This window comes from Paroedura picta, chromosome 1 (assembly GCF_049243985.1).
Source record: "Paroedura picta isolate Pp20150507F chromosome 1, Ppicta_v3.0, whole genome shotgun sequence".
Classification (NCBI taxonomy): Eukaryota; Metazoa; Chordata; class Lepidosauria; order Squamata; family Gekkonidae; genus Paroedura; species Paroedura picta.
In genome coordinates this window covers 63080315-63097055 of record NC_135369.1, presented here as the reverse complement: position 1 = coordinate 63097055, position 16741 = coordinate 63080315, and the positions used below count along the sequence as shown (strand labels likewise).

The following is a 16741-nucleotide window of genomic DNA, read 5'->3' as shown; positions in this document are numbered from 1 at the left end:
TTCCCCACACAGCAACCTTTTGTACTCTGAGTAGGATATATTTTTTCATGGAAATATTTTTCTGATCATAAATTGCTCTTGGTGGATCAAAGAAAAGGACTGAAGAGTGTAGCATCACCGTAGAGGGTAACCCCTGAACAAATAAGTATCGGAACAGGGGTTCCTGAAAAGAAACCTGTAGAAAGCCATTTTCTGTACAGCTATGGCAGAGGTGTCTGCAAGGACAGGAACAATCTCTGCTGCCTGTTATTTGGCTTCTGAATTCAGGACAGCCTGTACAGAGCTGCTGGATGGATGGGCCTATAAACCTTCAGAAAGCACATGTGAATCAGAAACCTGATTCCATATGAAGTTTTTGCTTACCTGGGGCTGTTGTTTCACAGACATGAAATAATATTACTATAAAAAGAGGAATAAAAGGCAGGTTTTTTTTAAAGAATAAGTGTGTATACCCATAACTTTATATCTGCTCCCTACAGTGCTGTCACAAATATATGCATGTGACGTGGTCCTTTGTCTACAGTGTATGTGGCCAACCTCCTCAGAGACATCAGGCATGATAGTCAAAAGATGAGAAAGCTGTTACGGTGTCCTCTTTAAGTGTCCTGTAATCAGTCATAGTTCATGAGCAATATATGATGATTTTTAAAATGAGTTCTTTTATTGTTAACTATCAGTTGGATCTGCTCTGTTAATGGTGTGGAGCCTTCTGCTAACAGAACATGCCTTTTCCATTGAAACAGAAAATTTGGATCTTAACCCTATGCTTACATTAAGAAAAAGTATTTAATTTTGGATACTTGAAGGGCATGAATTTGTTTCTTATAAATCTGAGCATAGAGAAGAATTTCTGCTCATGATGGCTGCAATGCTTGGAACTGTTTGTATTTGTAGCAAACAGGTGTATTGATGATATAGCGTTTGATTATTTCATAGCTGTCAGATTCATCAAACTTCCTTACCTTTCAAAAGAACTGAACGATATTGTCTCAGTGGCTGTTTTGCCTAATCTAAGCACTAAAAAGAAGAAACCAAACACCATGTCAGATTGACAAGAAAATGTTGCGTACACCTGTTCTCTACTGTGAATTTATTTAAATGGCAAATGTATATCCATATTGAAGAAAGTGACCTGAATATGCCCTGTATCCTAGTATGATGTTTGTGTTCTCAGATACAACAAATTCATCTGACACATTTATTTATAAAATATAAATGAATTACAGTTAACGTATTTTAAAGATCTTTGGCTCATCAAAATGGAAACTGACTTTTCAAAAAGTAAATAAACAACTTTGCTAGGAAAGTATAATTTCATCTCTGTGTGAATTGACATTTTCTATGTCTCATTGAGAAAGTGAAAGAACAGTCACTATGCAAGTTGTAGCTCTGCTAAGTGATTTAACTAACATCTTTCAAGATAATTTAAACCAGGCAAGAGTATAACACAAGAAAAGATGTAAGTTTCACTATGGCCCATTCCACACTAGTGGTGCTGCTCCTGGCTGCCAGCAGAACATACTCCACCACTTCCTGTGTCCCCCCCCCCCCAGGAGACAGATTTTGGTGGCAGACCCTGCTCATCCTGGATTTCTGTGTCCCGATAACACAGCCTGAGCTGAAAGCTTCCGCCGCAAGGGGGGGTGGCTGGGAGGGGTTCTTTGTAGGAGGGTGGGATTGCATTACAACACAACCCCACCTTCCTGTAAATTTTTTTTAAATGCCCTATTTGGCCCCAAGGCACGGTGAAGAGCCACGGAGCAGTCTGGGACATTTTTTGTCCCTGCTGGCACACCGCAGGTGGGGAGGATCCATGCCTGGAAGGCCTGACTCTTCAGTGTCCACACAGGCCTGTCCTGGCATGGCCACCAGTGGTGCCTGCGGTGACAAAGGGATATGGAAAATATTCACATTCTCTTAACACAGGGCACTGGTGTCCCAGGAGGGGGCCAGGCCGGTGGCAACCTCATGTGGAAGTCGGGATCAGCCTACTGCCATATGAGTGTCCACCTCGCCTTTTCCCCTTGTGAGGAATTGGCCTTGACATCATCTTTATAATTAGTATTATCAGAATTTTGTCCATTAATGCCACTTTGCAAAATGCTTTAATTCAGTAATAATAATATTAATGTGATAATAGTAAAAATGGTTGAATTAGAAAATGATTTATTAAAATTCTGCTGCTAAAACAAAATATATTTCATTATTTAACTGTAAACTAGGATAGAATAAAAAGATAGCTTTTTCATGTTTTTTGACATCTACAGGCCATTATAGTTTTGCTATACCATATACGAAGAGCCTCTTGTGGCGCAGAGTGGTAAGGCAGCCGTCTGAAAGCTTTGCCCATGAGGCTGGGAGTTCGATCCCAGCAGCCGGCTCAAGGTTGACTCAGCCTTCCATCCTTCCGAGGTCGGTAAAATGAGTACCCAGCTTGCTGGGGGGTAAACGGTAATGACTGGGGAAGGCACTGGCAAACCACCCCGTATTGAGTCTGCCATGAAAACGCTAGAGGGCGTCACCCCAAGGGTCAGACATGACTCGGTGCTTGCACAGGGGATACCTTTACCTTTACCTTATACCATATACGACTAAAGCCTGAACTATATGGTATGTTAACTAGTCATTTTGGGTTCTCCTGACCTGACTCACTATCCTCTCAGCCTGATGACCTCTGTGGATAATATCTTTCCCCACATGTCACAGTTGCATTATGTGGAGAGGAAGAACATCTGCCTCCCCACCCACCCACCCAATTGTGCTTTCTGAAGCTGTAGATAAGAACATACTTGTACAAGATTCATTAATTAATCAACGTGGCACACCGAAATAATTAATAATAATAGGTTGGATTCTAAGGTGTCCATGCTCTTTTATATATATATAATAGATTTGCCACTCCAGATACAGCTTTTCAATACTGCATCCCATAAGGATGTTGAGAGTTCTCCAAGCCTCAGTAGCAACCACAGGTGACCTGGGAAGTTAAAGATGTCCCTTCTACAACAGAAATAGCTCACAGATATTAGTATCTATATTTGTAGAAGTTCAGTTCAGCTCTCTAACTTAAAAGAAGATCTTTAAAATATCCCCTGCTATACATCACCATTTGTAAATGAATCTTTTGAGCCTTTTATATTGAGAGTAGTAGTAAAGCTCCAGTCATATGTAAATATAATCACAGGTTTGATTTTACCTCATTTGCTGCCCATTCTAATTATCAACAACTATAAATTTTGGTTGGATTTGACTGATCTCTGCCAAAGAAACCAATATTATATGCTTGTTTCAAGCAGACAACCATCTCAAATGCTTTCTATTTGGATGTCAGATTATTATTTACTGTTACCTTTTTAAAAGCCTGGTATAAATCCTTATCTGTATTTCTATACCTCCCACCCCCCCATAGCAGATTATTGAAACTGGCTTCTTAATCTTCTTTTTCTTTTCATTTTGTTTGTTTCTTTCCCTTGGTTGTTTCTTTAGATTGATTCTGTTGAAAATTTTACCTTATCTAATACGCCTTCACGGGATGAAGATATCAAGTGTCACCTTCATTCAAGATCTAGGTCCCCTTCCACAGCTAGTGACATTGAACCAATTGAGGTACTATTAACAATGAGAACATCTGCTTAAACATTCGTTATCCTATAGTGCCTGATGGATACAAATTTGAATTAGTGTGTCTTTTAGGCCGCTATTGCACTGAAATACATTCCATTGCAGAAGGAGGGCCACAGCAAGAATAAAGTGCCATTCCATGTTTACAAATATGATATAAGGCTGCTATAAGGTAGAACATTTTGTTTCACCCCCTGCTACAGAAGACTGAATATCTCTGAATTTACACATAGGATTTGAATGGGTCTGTTACAATGGCTCTGTTTCATACAGTTGTTTTCAGATATACATATCTCTTAAGTATATACATAGAGTAACAATGCAAATCATGCATTATATAGATACATTTAACAAGCAACAAAGATTAGATCTCGCTGTCTCTTGAATATACACTCAGTATCATATAATATGTGAACTTGTCCTGAGTGTAAAAGTAGTGGCAGATGAAACATGGCTCTGTATTGTTCAGGTCAGGTAAATTGCTGCTGCTTCTTCTCAGGCATTACCACTTGCAACTGGGATGGAGCATTGCTTCATTTGCTTTTCCTCTATTTGCTGCTGCTTCTGTTTTTTTAATATGATATCTTTATAACATGACCTCTGGATGTTTTTCCTTTTGCACTTCTTTTGGCTTCCATATTGGTCTGTCCCATCTTTTCTGTACAAGCCTACAAAGCAGATTCTATAGCTGGGCCACAATTTAAAAAATTAAAGAGGCCTTTTACACTTGAGTGGCTCATAAGAACATAAAAAGAGTCCTGCTAAATCAGATAAATAGTCCACTCAGTCCAAAATCCCATTTGCCCCAGTGGCTGTCACATGTCTTGGAAGGCCCAGAAGTAGTAGACAGAGGAAGACTAAAGCCTCCCCTGTAGTGGCCACTCAGCAGCTGGTATTCAGAGGTATATTGCACCTGAACACAAAGGCTTTGCTTAGCCATCATGGTTAAAAACCACTGAATTCTTCCATTCATAAAACTAGCAAGATTAGTGATCATCACTGTATCCTGAGGCTGCAGTTTCCACAAGTCCATCATGCATTGTTTGAAGGAATGTATTTGCCCTTCATCAAGTTGAATGGATCACAGATGGCATGGTCAGATTAACCATTTTTACCCCTGTGCATCCTCAGCTAATACTCCCCAAATTATACAAAGCTTGAATACCGGAAACCCTAAATAATTCTGTTTGTTACTGATGGGCAAACATCAAATGTGGTGTAGAGTACAGGTTCACTGGTGGACAAATATCAGTGGCAAAACTAATTATTCAGTTCTGTTTTATCCACAAAGTATAAAATTTACTTGAATTGAGCTTTCCAAATGCTATGCATTTGGAGCTGATCCAGTGGAACACATGCTTGTGTTAAACACATATCTGCTAATTAACTCAGCATTGAAGATTGAAAAAACAAATTTAAAGATGCTTAAATATGTTACTCGATAGTAAGATGCTGGGCATGCATAATCCAAAGTGAACGCTTTCTTTATTCCTTGCCTTCAATAAGATTTTTGGTTTTTAATATTTTGGAGTACTTTGTTTCAGAAATGGCTTTTGATGATACCTGTTTAACAACCTAATTAATTTTCACTATATGCGTTTTTAGGTTTCAGATCATCCTTTGCGTCCTGTTCACACACCAACCACAAGATCACCATATATTGGTTCAGGACTCTCTGTGCCAAAGGTACATTAAAAATTCCATCTGGAAGGTGTTCAAGAACCACAATAGCATCTGTTCTCTAAAAGTGTCATGAGCTAATGCCTCTTGTATCTCAGTATTAGGATACAGATGTCAACGCCACTAAGAGCCAAACTAGACATGATAGAAGTTAGACGAGAGAGAAACTAGGCATCCCAGAAGCGTTTAACACAGGCCTGCCCTAGTAATGTAGAAATACATGCTACTTAGTAGATTTCTTAATGGATTTATTTATTGATTTTTGCATTTTGTAAGTTAACAAAATGAGAGATTCCTCTTAAGAACCTCATAGCTTATTAGAAACCATTACCGCACAAGGAATATGACTTGACTCAGCACTCATCTGGGTGAGGGGCTAATTCCCACTTCCTGACATTGCCAGGCAGGAAAATCAGCATCCCTTTTTTTATTTATTCATTTATTTATTTTGCTGTTGAGTAAAATCGGGCATATGTTGGGCCTGGACTGTGTTGTTGGGAAAACTCTGGCCATCCTGGCAGGCTTACCCTGCCCTTGCAACCACCACCACCTGCCATCACTTCTATGGGTTCCTGCTGCCAAATAGAGCCACCACCATTTTAAGGAGTCGTTTAAATACAGAAAATTGGTGAAATGCCCCATGCTGCTCAGCCGCACTGCGGAGCAGGGTGGGGCATATTTAAATATTTAAGGTGTTATTGTGTAACTAGGGGCAACGCCCGTTGTATCCAAGAATACAACCGGTGCTAGAGCTTGGCAGTAGGAAGAGGAAGGGGAGGAGTTATCCAGTATGTAAGGACATGGGGTTGAATGTGTGTGTTGTGTGGGAGGTTATGGTGGCAAATGAGGGCATGGGTGTGGAGATATGGGTGTCAAAAAGCTGTGGTGTGGAAAGTTTGTTGAGTGTGGGAGAGGACTGACCTTTGGAAATTGTGGCATTGTGGTTACAGATGAGCTTTCCAGAGCCATGTCTTCTGATATGTGAAGGGAAAATCAGACTGGAGACTCTTCTTAGGGGAAGATTACATGGCAACCAATTCCTCCCAGTTCTGCATCATTTCTCTTCTTGTGGGAATTAGGCCACAGACACCGAAATGGGGGTAGTCATAGTACACAGTGCACAGAACACACTACACAGGTGTCCACCCTGTTCCTTCTTCTCCATTTTTTCACTGTTGATAAAATGTTATGTGCCCACGTGCTTCTTTCATGGTTGCTCCTTAGAAGAACGGATTTTTGTACCCTATTGCTTACTACCCAAAGGAGTCTCTAAGCGGTTTACAAACACCTTTTCCATTAGTCTCTCCACAGTAGTCAACCTGTGAGGTATGTGGGGTTGTGAGAGGTCTGAGAGAACTGGGAATGGGCTGCACTGTGGAATGGGCTGCAGTGATCCAGCAGGCCTCAGGTGTCTCAAAGCATTTTCCAATCATCTTCCCTTTCTCTCCCCATAGCAGACTCCCCATGAGGGAGGTGGGGTAGCGAGCCTCACAGGGAAGCTGGCAGCCCTAAGAGGAAGTCTCTCTGTGCACAGCAATCTTGACCTTAGTAAAAGTTTTTATACTGTTTTTTTATTTGCCAGGCCAGAAAGTCATTTCAGTTACCATGTGTCCCCATCCATTTACTTGTTCTCTATTTACAGTTTCAGGCTGTAAATATTTATTTAGATCTTCCTGCACTTTCCAGACTCACAGGCTGACCATAGCCCATAGCCCAGGAGGGACACACCTGCATCACTCCCTACCAATTGCAGGCAAAAATTGCTCCTTTGAAGGCTGGACTCTGAGGCATTGTATGATTTTGAAGTCCCACCTCCAAACCTCCAGGAATATTTCCAACTCAAGGGTAGCCAACCTCCAAGTGGGGCCTGGAGAGCTCCTGGAATTACAGCTCACCTGCAGAGTATAAAGATCAGCTCCCCAGGCAGAAAGGGCTACTTTGGACATGGTTGTGGTAGAGAAGAAACATTTAACCATACAGACCAAACAACCACACAGGTTGTTGTTGAATTGAAAGACTTGAGGACTGCTACACAGGGTTGTTGTGCAGATGAAACAGGAGACAAAAGAGCCAGTTTCTTCTGCAGAATGATGCTGTGCAGTCGCCTCAAATCTGCCAAAAGTTGCAAAGAAGAAAGACACATGGCTTGACTGTATCCAACCCCCGGCCAGAGCAGTATTTTAAGTGAGAAGGGGCTTTTCTGTGGCCTCCCTGTCAGCCAATTGTTTGGCAGAAGGGGAAAGTCCCCCCTCCTCAAAAGGAAGGCCCTCAGGCTCCCCTGCGTTGCTCTCTGAAGGAAAATGCCTCCCTCCCCTCAGTCAGGGCTTGCCAGAGGCTCCTTCACAGCAGGCCTCAAAGGAGGGGGAGGTAATGCACTCACCAGCTTTCTGCCACCTCTGTCAAGGTTCTGAGGCAATTTGCAGTTGGACATGACAGTTAGGACAGCCTTGGGGCAAAGAGAGCTGATGCATCTTATCCAAGCCTCTGTTCACATCCCCCTTGGCAGCCTTGCTGACCTCCTCTCCTTGTGATGGTCAGGAGCAGACTGGCAGCCAGACTGGCCTGGGTGAATGGAATTTTGGTCTGTCCTGGTAAGGGGCCAAACGGAAGGCGCTTTGCGCTAGGACCAAACTGGCTCTCATTGTGTCCACATTGGCCACTGTGTCCAAATCAGATTTTTCCAGCTGTTCGGCAGGCAATCTTTTGCTATTACTTTAGGTTCATTTAAATCATTAGATTAGATGAATTTAAATGGGTTACTATTTAGTCCACAGGATAAGGAATAAATAATAACGGAAATATTTTAAGATGTGACAGCAGCAGAGTATTTTGGACAGACTTGTCGCTAAATCAGACTTTTACTCTAACATCTGCATTTTGCACCTGCACCTCACCTGAATATTTTTGTTTCACAGCCTAAGGCTCATCAGTTTGTAGTGAAATCCTTTAATACCCCTACAAAATGTAATCAGTGCACCTCTTTGATGGTTGGCTTAATAAGACAGGGATGTACCTGTGAAGGTAAGACTGACAAATATAAAACCGCCTTTGTTCATATTGAAATTTATAGAAAATTATAGAGCCAGTTTTGTTATTTCACAAGTAAACAGTTGTGAAAATTTTCTGTAGATGTTTAATGCACATAGTTCTTCTTGCTAATAGCAACATAGCATACAAATGAGTATGAGATTTCATTTATCTAGCTTGAGATGTAACATAGTAGGGAGCCATTATATCCGTAGATCACACAGGAAGCTGATTAATTGTCTTCACTCTAAATGTAAATCAGTAAAAACAATGTGTAATTTATTGGTAAGTTGAAACCAATATTGTTTTCACATAGATTGTGAGTTCTGATCTTTGCTGATTTTCAGCATCCCCTGAAAAGCATTAGTTAATTTTAATAGTGGCTATGAAACCTCCAGAGAAGTAGTAAAGACAAGGCTTGCAAACCTGCCACTGGATGCCTGCTTTAGGGCCACATTCACTTAAAGCTGAATTACAACTGTGGAGTGAATCTGCATCTTTAAGCTTGGTATGGTGGCTTCCAGTACTGGAGAGCTCCTTTGGAAACATTGAGGGGGAGGTTGTAGATGACAGCCATCTGTCAGTCCTCTACTTCATACTTTGTTTGGAACCCATATTGTTAGCTTGTCCACCATCATCCACAAAGTAGACACTGAAATGTTTGAATAGGTTATATGGAGGTCAGGTTTTCCCTTTGAAAGCTACAGAACCTTGAGGCACACTAAAATTAACATATATATTGTAACACAATGCTTTTGTGAGACAAATCTTGTGATCTGATACAAATAAGAACTTAGAAAGGCTTTTGATGCAATAAATTAATTAGTTTAAGGTGCCAGATATTTTGGGTGCAGCAGTCTTAACTTGGCTGCATTTAAGAAATCAAGTTTACATCAATGAACAATAAAGTTTGCAATGAGACATCATTTGTAAATTTCATTTGTTATCATTCTCAAATTAGAGATGATTGAGGTATAAATTTATTTATTTTTCCCCAGTATGTGGATTTTCATGTCATGTGACCTGTGCAGATAAGGCACCAGCAGTATGTCCTATCCCACCTGAACAGACAAAGGGTCCTTTGGGGATTGACCCACAGAAAGGCATAGGAACTGCTTATGAAGGGCATGTCCGAGTAAGTAATGGAAAACTCAGTTTCTTATCTTCAGCTGGATGAGTAACTTGAAGTAAAACATGGTTCCATTGGTTGAGAGGATTCATTTACCATTGCTCTTGTGAGTTTCTAAATCATAGCAACAAGAAAGACCATTTTTCAGTGGCTTCTTACATCCTAGGACCCTTACCACACCTCCTGGATATATTCCAACATGCTATCTGTGTTCTTGAGACTGCCTCCTTAAGGTGTCCACTTGCAGGATGCATGTTTGGCAACACTCAGATTTATCTGACAAGACCAGTCCTTTGGTATGGTCCACCAGGGTGGATGCAGAGGGTGTCTCTGCATTCAAGAAAACATGTCAAATCATCTTACTTCAAAGGGCACTTAGTGGAGATTTTATTTTAGCCAATCTGGCTGTGTTTTTTAATCTCATGTATTGCCTTTTTATTTTGCTGATGGATTGTTTGTGTTCTATTCATGTGCAACTTCTTGTTGCTCTGGTAGCCACCTTGGATCAAAGTGAATTCTGTGTGTATCTTTGTAAACTCGAACTACAGCAACACAAGTGACCAGCTTGTTTTTTAAATATAAATTTGAACTAATTAAAATCAAACTTTGCATCTTCAAAGACAAATTAAATTAGTAGCATACATTGAAATCTTTTACATTTTAATATCTATTGAATCAATTTTGTTACAGGTCCCTAAACCAGCTGGAGTGAAGAAAGGATGGCAGAGAGCACTGGCTGTTGTCTGTGATTTCAAGCTCTTCCTTTATGATATTGCAGAAGGAAAAGCATCCCAACCCAGTGTGGTAGTGAGTCAGGTTCTTGATATGAGGTAAGAAGCCTCATGTGATTTTGTTTGTTGGTTTGTTTCTATAGCAAAGACAGCAAATTCCTTTTGACTTCTTCACAGTTATGTTGTATTTGTGGAAATGTCCATGTTTTTGCTAAAGATATGCAAGAAGCAAAAGTGAAACTTGTTAGAAATAGAATGAGCAGTCTAAATGCAGTGTTTCACATACCAGCACACAAAGCAAATGATAACTATTCTAATCACCAGTGAAAATAGCTAGAGAAGAACAACAAAAAGGAAGAACAAGCATCTGTTCCAAAAAATCCAAGAAATCAAAGAGAAATTTAAATTTAAAGCATGGTTAATCTTGATGAAAGATCAACAATACATTAATTGAATAGGACAAAAGAAAGATTTGAATGATAAATGGAAGAACTATACAGAAGACATGAAAGGATGACAGATTTCTTCCAAGAAGTGCCTTTTGAAGAAGAACCTACACTTTGGCCCATTATGCACGGCCGCCGAAACGGCAATTTTGGGCCACATGGAAAACGCGGAGGGGGAAGACGTGAAGCACACTGATTATACACGGGACAGGGCGCGACAGCGGTAAAACCCAGAGTAACTGATTATGCACGTGGCGATCCCAGCGCCGCTTCTGGTTGCACCCCGGTTACCCGGAAGCTGCGCTTTCTTCCGCGTTTCGCTAATGCGGCTTTTTTGACGGCATCCACCGTAGCCGGCTCCGTGCGTTATCCATGATTTTAGTTGCCGCCATTCCACCCCGAATGTGCGCTATTCCCCCTGTGCATAATGGGTCTTTGAGATAGTGAAGTGAAAGCAACTGAAAGAAGCAATCATCATGTAGAGATGACCTATCAATAGAACTCTTCCAAGCCACAGAAATGGAATCCATCAAAATCTTAACAAGAATATGACAACAAATATGGAAAACAAAACAGTGGCCCGAAGACTGAAAGCACTGAATCTATTCCAGCTTTAAAGAAAGAAGACATCAAAGGCAGCAGTAACTTTTTGATGAGCAAAATCTTAAAACAAAGATTGTCACCAGATATGAAACAAAAAATGTCAGTTAAGCTGGATTCGGAAAAGGAAGAGACACTAGAGATCATAGTGCAAATTGCGTTAGTTACTAGAGCGTATGAAAGAATTTCAGAAGAAAATCAGCTTATGTTTTGTAGATTACAGAAAAGCTTTCGACTGTATGGATAATGAAAAGTCATGGTTGATTTCAAAAGAAATGGGCATGGCACAGCATGTGATTGTTTTTATGAGGCTGCTGGCATCAATACCCTGATGACACCCAGCTCTTCCTCATGATGGACGGCCATCCTGACTCACCCCCAGACACATTAGCCAACTGTCTGGAAGCAGTGACGAGCTGGCTCAATCAAAGCTGTCTGAAGCTTAATCCTGCAAAGACGGAGGTCCTGTGGTTCAGTAGGAAAGGTCCAAACCATGACCGCCAACTGTAAGCCCCATAATCTTCACTAACTGAAAACCAGACCGCCGTGCAGACTGACCAAACTGTTGTTATTTATTTATTTATTTATTTATTTATTTATTTATTTATTTATTTATTTATTTATTTATCATACTTCTATACCGCCCTCCCTGGAGGCTCAGGGCGGTTTACATTATAACAGGGAACCATACATAAAACAGTCTGTAAAACATGTATAACTGATAACTAATAATTGTATAATAATATTGTATACTGTTATATCTGTCAGGATCAGTCCCTGATCGCTGCCATGTTAGCAGGTTGACCAGAGAGACTCTATATTCAGTGTATGTGTGTGTGTAAACTCTTTGTGCTTTTTATGACTCTGTAGCAACTCTTTGTACCTATGTAACTAGTTTGATGACCCTGAGCATTTCGCACTGCATTTCCCCCCTGCTGTGACACTTAGTTGCAAATGTTGCTCTGTGCCTTGTTATCTACAAAGAAGGGCGCCAATTGGCCATGATCGCACCAAGGACGCTGGAGCCAGAGATGGTCTGGCAGGAAGCCCAGGATGGCACCTGATGACGGGGTAATTCCACCCTAGGAAAGTGGGAACATTTGGGCGGGAGAAATGCATTGATAAATGCTTGCCTTCCCTGTATTGATTAGTTTCGACTTCAGACATTAGAGTGTTCAGAACTACTTCCAATAAAGCTTTCTATTAATACAGAAGCCTAGTTGTGAGTCTGTCTGCCTTTGACCACATTGTTTGTTGTTGCCGTTATTAAGTACTGTTATTATATTACACTGCTTGATATGTTCATTGTTAAATACATTTCATATTGAATGTTCATTGTACTTTACTGCATACGAGAGTTATAATGTAAGCCGCCCTGATCCGAAAGGGAGGGCGATAAATAAATGGATGGATAGATGGATAGATGAATTGCTGATGTGACTTTCCAACAATGTCCTGTTTCTAAAACCTACAGTCAGGAAGCCACAACACTCCAACATCTTGTTTGGGTAAAAATACAGCAAGGTGACTGTGCCTAATAATCAAATATAAGTTAATATATTAGAATCGTCAGATAGGAGTACAATATGACATCATCATCACCATCATCACCATCATCACCATCATCACCACCATCATCATCGTCGTCGTTGTTGTTGTTGTTGTTGTTGTTGTTGTTGTTGTTGTTGTTGTTGGATTTCTAACCTGCTGCTCCCCTAAGGCTCACAGCAGGTAACAACATGTATGCACTGTTCCTGTTAAATGGAAAATCAAAACAATTCTATAAAAGTTCAGTTTCTGTATTGTAATGATATAGACTTAGTCTATAATATGAGCATTTTAAGTTTTCAAAAATCCAATTTCTATTCTCTGATAAACCATTTTGTTTTTCCTCAGGGATGAAGAATTCTCAGTGTGTTCAGTCTTGGCTTCTGATGTTATCCATGCAAGTCGAAAAGATATTCCTTGTATCTTTAGAGTAAGTACTAAATGATATGGTTGAAATACATTGCTTAACAATAGGAATGAGCCAGATGTATTTTTTTCATTTGATTCTCAGTTTCAGTAAAGGAAAAGTGGAAAAGCCACCAAAGGTTAATTGTTACTGCTCTGGGAAACCATCCAGTCTGAGCTAGAGCATTAGGTACAGTTCGTGGAAATTCCCACAGGAGCAAACAGCTTTAAAAGGGGATTAGATAAATTCATGGAGAGCAAGTCTATCATTGACTACTAGCTATGGTGACTGAGGGAACCTCCACATTTAGAGACACTAAGGCTCTGAATCCCAGAGCCAGGAGGAAACATCAGGGGAAGGTCTTGGCCTCCATGTTCTTTGACATGGGCATCCAGAAGAACTAGTTTAACACTGTGTAAGGCAGAATGCTAGACTGAATCATAGAATCATAGAGCTGGCATGTATAATATCAGGCTGTACATTTACATTTCTTTAGGGGGTTTTTTGGGTTCCTTGTGAAGGCAACTATTTCTCCATCCTACACAAACACATATGTGTTTTCTCCAGGTGACAGCTTCCCAGCTATCAGCATCCAGTAACAAGTGTGCAATCCTGATCCTGGCTGATAGTGAGAATGAAAAGAGCAAATGGGTTGGAGTCCTGAATGAGTTACACAGGATTTTAAAGAAGAACAAGCTTAAAGATCGTTCAGTCTACGTTCCTAAAGAGGCCTATGACAGCACCTTGCCCCTCATCAAAACAACACAGGCAGCTGCAATCATAGGTAAATAATTGCTCTTAGAATACGTACTTGATATACGTACCTGTTTAGCTTCAGATATTTTCATCATTCCCTTGTTCCCTTAACTATTATTTTTCATCACTGGTTTTCATTTAGTTAAATCAGTTATTTGGCTTAAGTTTGATGCCTTGCTGCCAATTGCCTTTGAATCTGTTCACGCAAAGAAAGGATTAACAATATAATGAATTGTAAGTCACAGTATTTTGCCCACGTACAATTAGTATTTAGGTGCATTATTATGACTAAGATGAACTCTTCTTTATAAAATAAATCTCTTCATTGCCAAATTGGCACTTCAGCTAACTGCTCTAAAGAGTTGCTCTGAAAAAGAATCATAGTGGTTCTGCCAACCCCGGGGGGTGGGTGGAGTTAGAAAGATACAATTTGTATCGCTTAAAAGAAAAATTGATGTGAATGTAAAATTCTTGTTTTCGTCCAATCATTCCTCTGTTTTTGTTTTCGTTAAATAGTTGTTTCCATTATTCAGCATATGTTCAATTAGAGACTATTTTAACTATTTCAGATCATGAAAGAATAGCTCTGGGCAATGAAGAAGGATTATTTGTTGTGCATGTCACCAAGGATGGTAAGAGAATATGGCTTATGTTTGAAGTGTGAGTAGTTTCTAGAGTTTATTTTAATAGATGCTAACTGTGCTGCCTCCACCAATGAGCTAAAAAGTCAAGCTGTTTTGTATTCTTTTCATTGCCCACCCCCACCCCCCCAAAAAAAATCCAGTCTGCTTTGTATTGCACCAGCAGATTGCAACACAGCTCGCTGCCCTGTGCAGCTAACAGAAACTGAAAACCTGCTTCTAGAAAATCAAGACTGTAGGGCACAATAAGTACTTCCTAGGACAGGGTGAACATTTCTGTAGCTGAACATGCCATTTATATACAAAGAATATCTGCTTTTGCTATCTGCAGTAGTGGCAGATATGTAAATCTTCAAGTTCACCTTCTACTGCTGTTTACCGGAAAAGAACATTGTAGGAAATGGCATAGTTCCTATTCTGAAGATGCTTTCTTTAAAAAGATAAAGGAAGAGGGAAAATAGAACTTAGATGGAGTACTGTATAAATAGGAAAGGCAAAATAAGTGCTTTGTCTCAGTAGTGGTGACCTCCATCTAAACGAGACAGATCATAAATCCAAGTGCAAATAGTTGTTTGTCGCTGGGCTTTGAGCCAATGGCTTGGATCTGAAAAAGTGCAGTGTCTTTCTACTTCTCCTCTCCCAGTACAGCCCACAATCATTACAAAGGGTCTGGGAAACCTCCCAGGAGCAGTGCTGGTGATGATGGCATCTGAAGTGGGCGGGTGGAGTCAGTGAGAAAAATGCCCCTTCTGCCAGTGAAAGAGCAATTCCACTGGCAAAAACCCCCAAAATTTGGAACCAAGCCATTCTCTAAGTTTCAAGATAAAATAACAGTTTAATGGTTCTTTAATAGTTTCTCTTCAAAATATTGTTTAACATCAGTGTGTAAGATATATTCACCTGAGGGTTGTTTTTCTTTAAAAAATTTTTTTTGCAGAGATTATTCGTGTTGGTGACAATAAGAAAGTTCATCAGATAGAGCTCATCCCGAATGAACAGCTTATAGCAGTGATCTCAGGACGAAATCGCCACGTGAGGCTATTCCCTATGACGGCCCTGGATGGACGAGAGACCGATTTTTATAAGCTGGCAGAGACTAAGGGTTGTCAGACTATAGTTTCTGGACAAGTGCGCCATGGAGCCCTTACTTGCTTGTGCGTGGCAATGAAAAGACAAGTCCTCTGCTATGAACTAAATCACAGCAAGACCCGTCACAAAAAAATTAAGGAGATTCAAGTGGCTGGGAATGTCCAGTGGATGGCAGTCTTCAGTGAGCGGCTCTGTGTAGGCTACCAGTCAGGATTCTTAAAATATCCTTTGCACGGAGAAGGAAACCCACATAGCTTGCTTCACCCAGATGATCACACATTGTCGTTCATTGCACAACAGCCATCGGATGCCATCTGTGCAGTTGAGATCTCAAATAAAGAATACTTGCTGTGTTTTAGCAGCGTGGGAGTTTATGTGGACTGCCAAGGCCGGAGGTCCAGGCAACAGGAACTAATGTGGCCTGCGACTCCTTCTTCTGCCTGTAAGTTCTCACCAGTGTATTAATTCAATACAGCTTAATTCCCACTAATAGCTTGCAGAACATCCACAGCATTTTTATAATTATGAGCAATACAATGGTGTTTATGTAGATCATTAAGAGGTTGCATGAGACTAGCGACTGATACAGCTTTTTAATGTGTATACATATATGACATACAATATCAGTTCAGTTGATGATGATGAAGAGCTGTTTTTTATACCTCCCCAGCTGTCAACCTGTGAGGTAGGTGAAGCTGAGAGAGCTCTGACAGAACTGCTCTGCAATAACAGCCCTAAGAGAACTGTGACTAGTCACCCAGCTGGCTGCACATGGAGGAGGAGCAGGGAATCAAACCCAGTTCTCTGGATCAGAGTCCTCCAGAGTACAGATCCTTCAAATCATGTTCAGAAGTGGATAGTATACATTTGCCAGCGTTGGGTTGCTTTCATATGACAAGGATTATTTGTGCTGCTTTCATAACCACTATGAATGCAGAGGCATGCATGGTAGTGGAATTACTATTCATGGGATATTCTGTGTACTTTGCTCATTTTTCCATCCCACTTTTCTCCTCCACGCAGGCAGAGTGCTTTACACCGACTGATTCATGAACTCCTCAGTGAGC

General features: G+C 40.6%; 1 protein-coding gene across 11 annotated transcripts in view; it reads left to right on the top strand.

The window, feature by feature from the left end:
• CDC42BPA (CDC42 binding protein kinase alpha) overlaps positions 1 to 16741 on the top strand; it is a 196078-nt gene that overhangs the window by 154470 nt on the left and 24867 nt on the right. For 9 of the 11 annotated variants that reach the window (XM_077340912.1, XM_077340904.1, XM_077340929.1 and 6 more), the window contains 9 exons: positions 3487 to 3606; positions 5227 to 5307; positions 8217 to 8322; positions 9327 to 9463; positions 10148 to 10287; positions 13131 to 13212; positions 13756 to 13972; positions 14514 to 14576; positions 15523 to 16116. In XM_077340912.1, the coding sequence (XP_077197027.1) occupies positions 3487 to 3606; positions 5227 to 5307; positions 8217 to 8322; positions 9327 to 9463; positions 10148 to 10287; positions 13131 to 13212; positions 13756 to 13972; positions 14514 to 14576; positions 15523 to 16116 (1540 nt within the window). The remainder of the gene's footprint in view (positions 1 to 3486; positions 3607 to 5226; positions 5308 to 8216; positions 8323 to 9326; positions 9464 to 10147; positions 10288 to 13130; positions 13213 to 13755; positions 13973 to 14513; positions 14577 to 15522; positions 16117 to 16741) is intronic. The other 2 variants (XM_077340924.1, XM_077340919.1) reach the window with 1 other exon arrangement.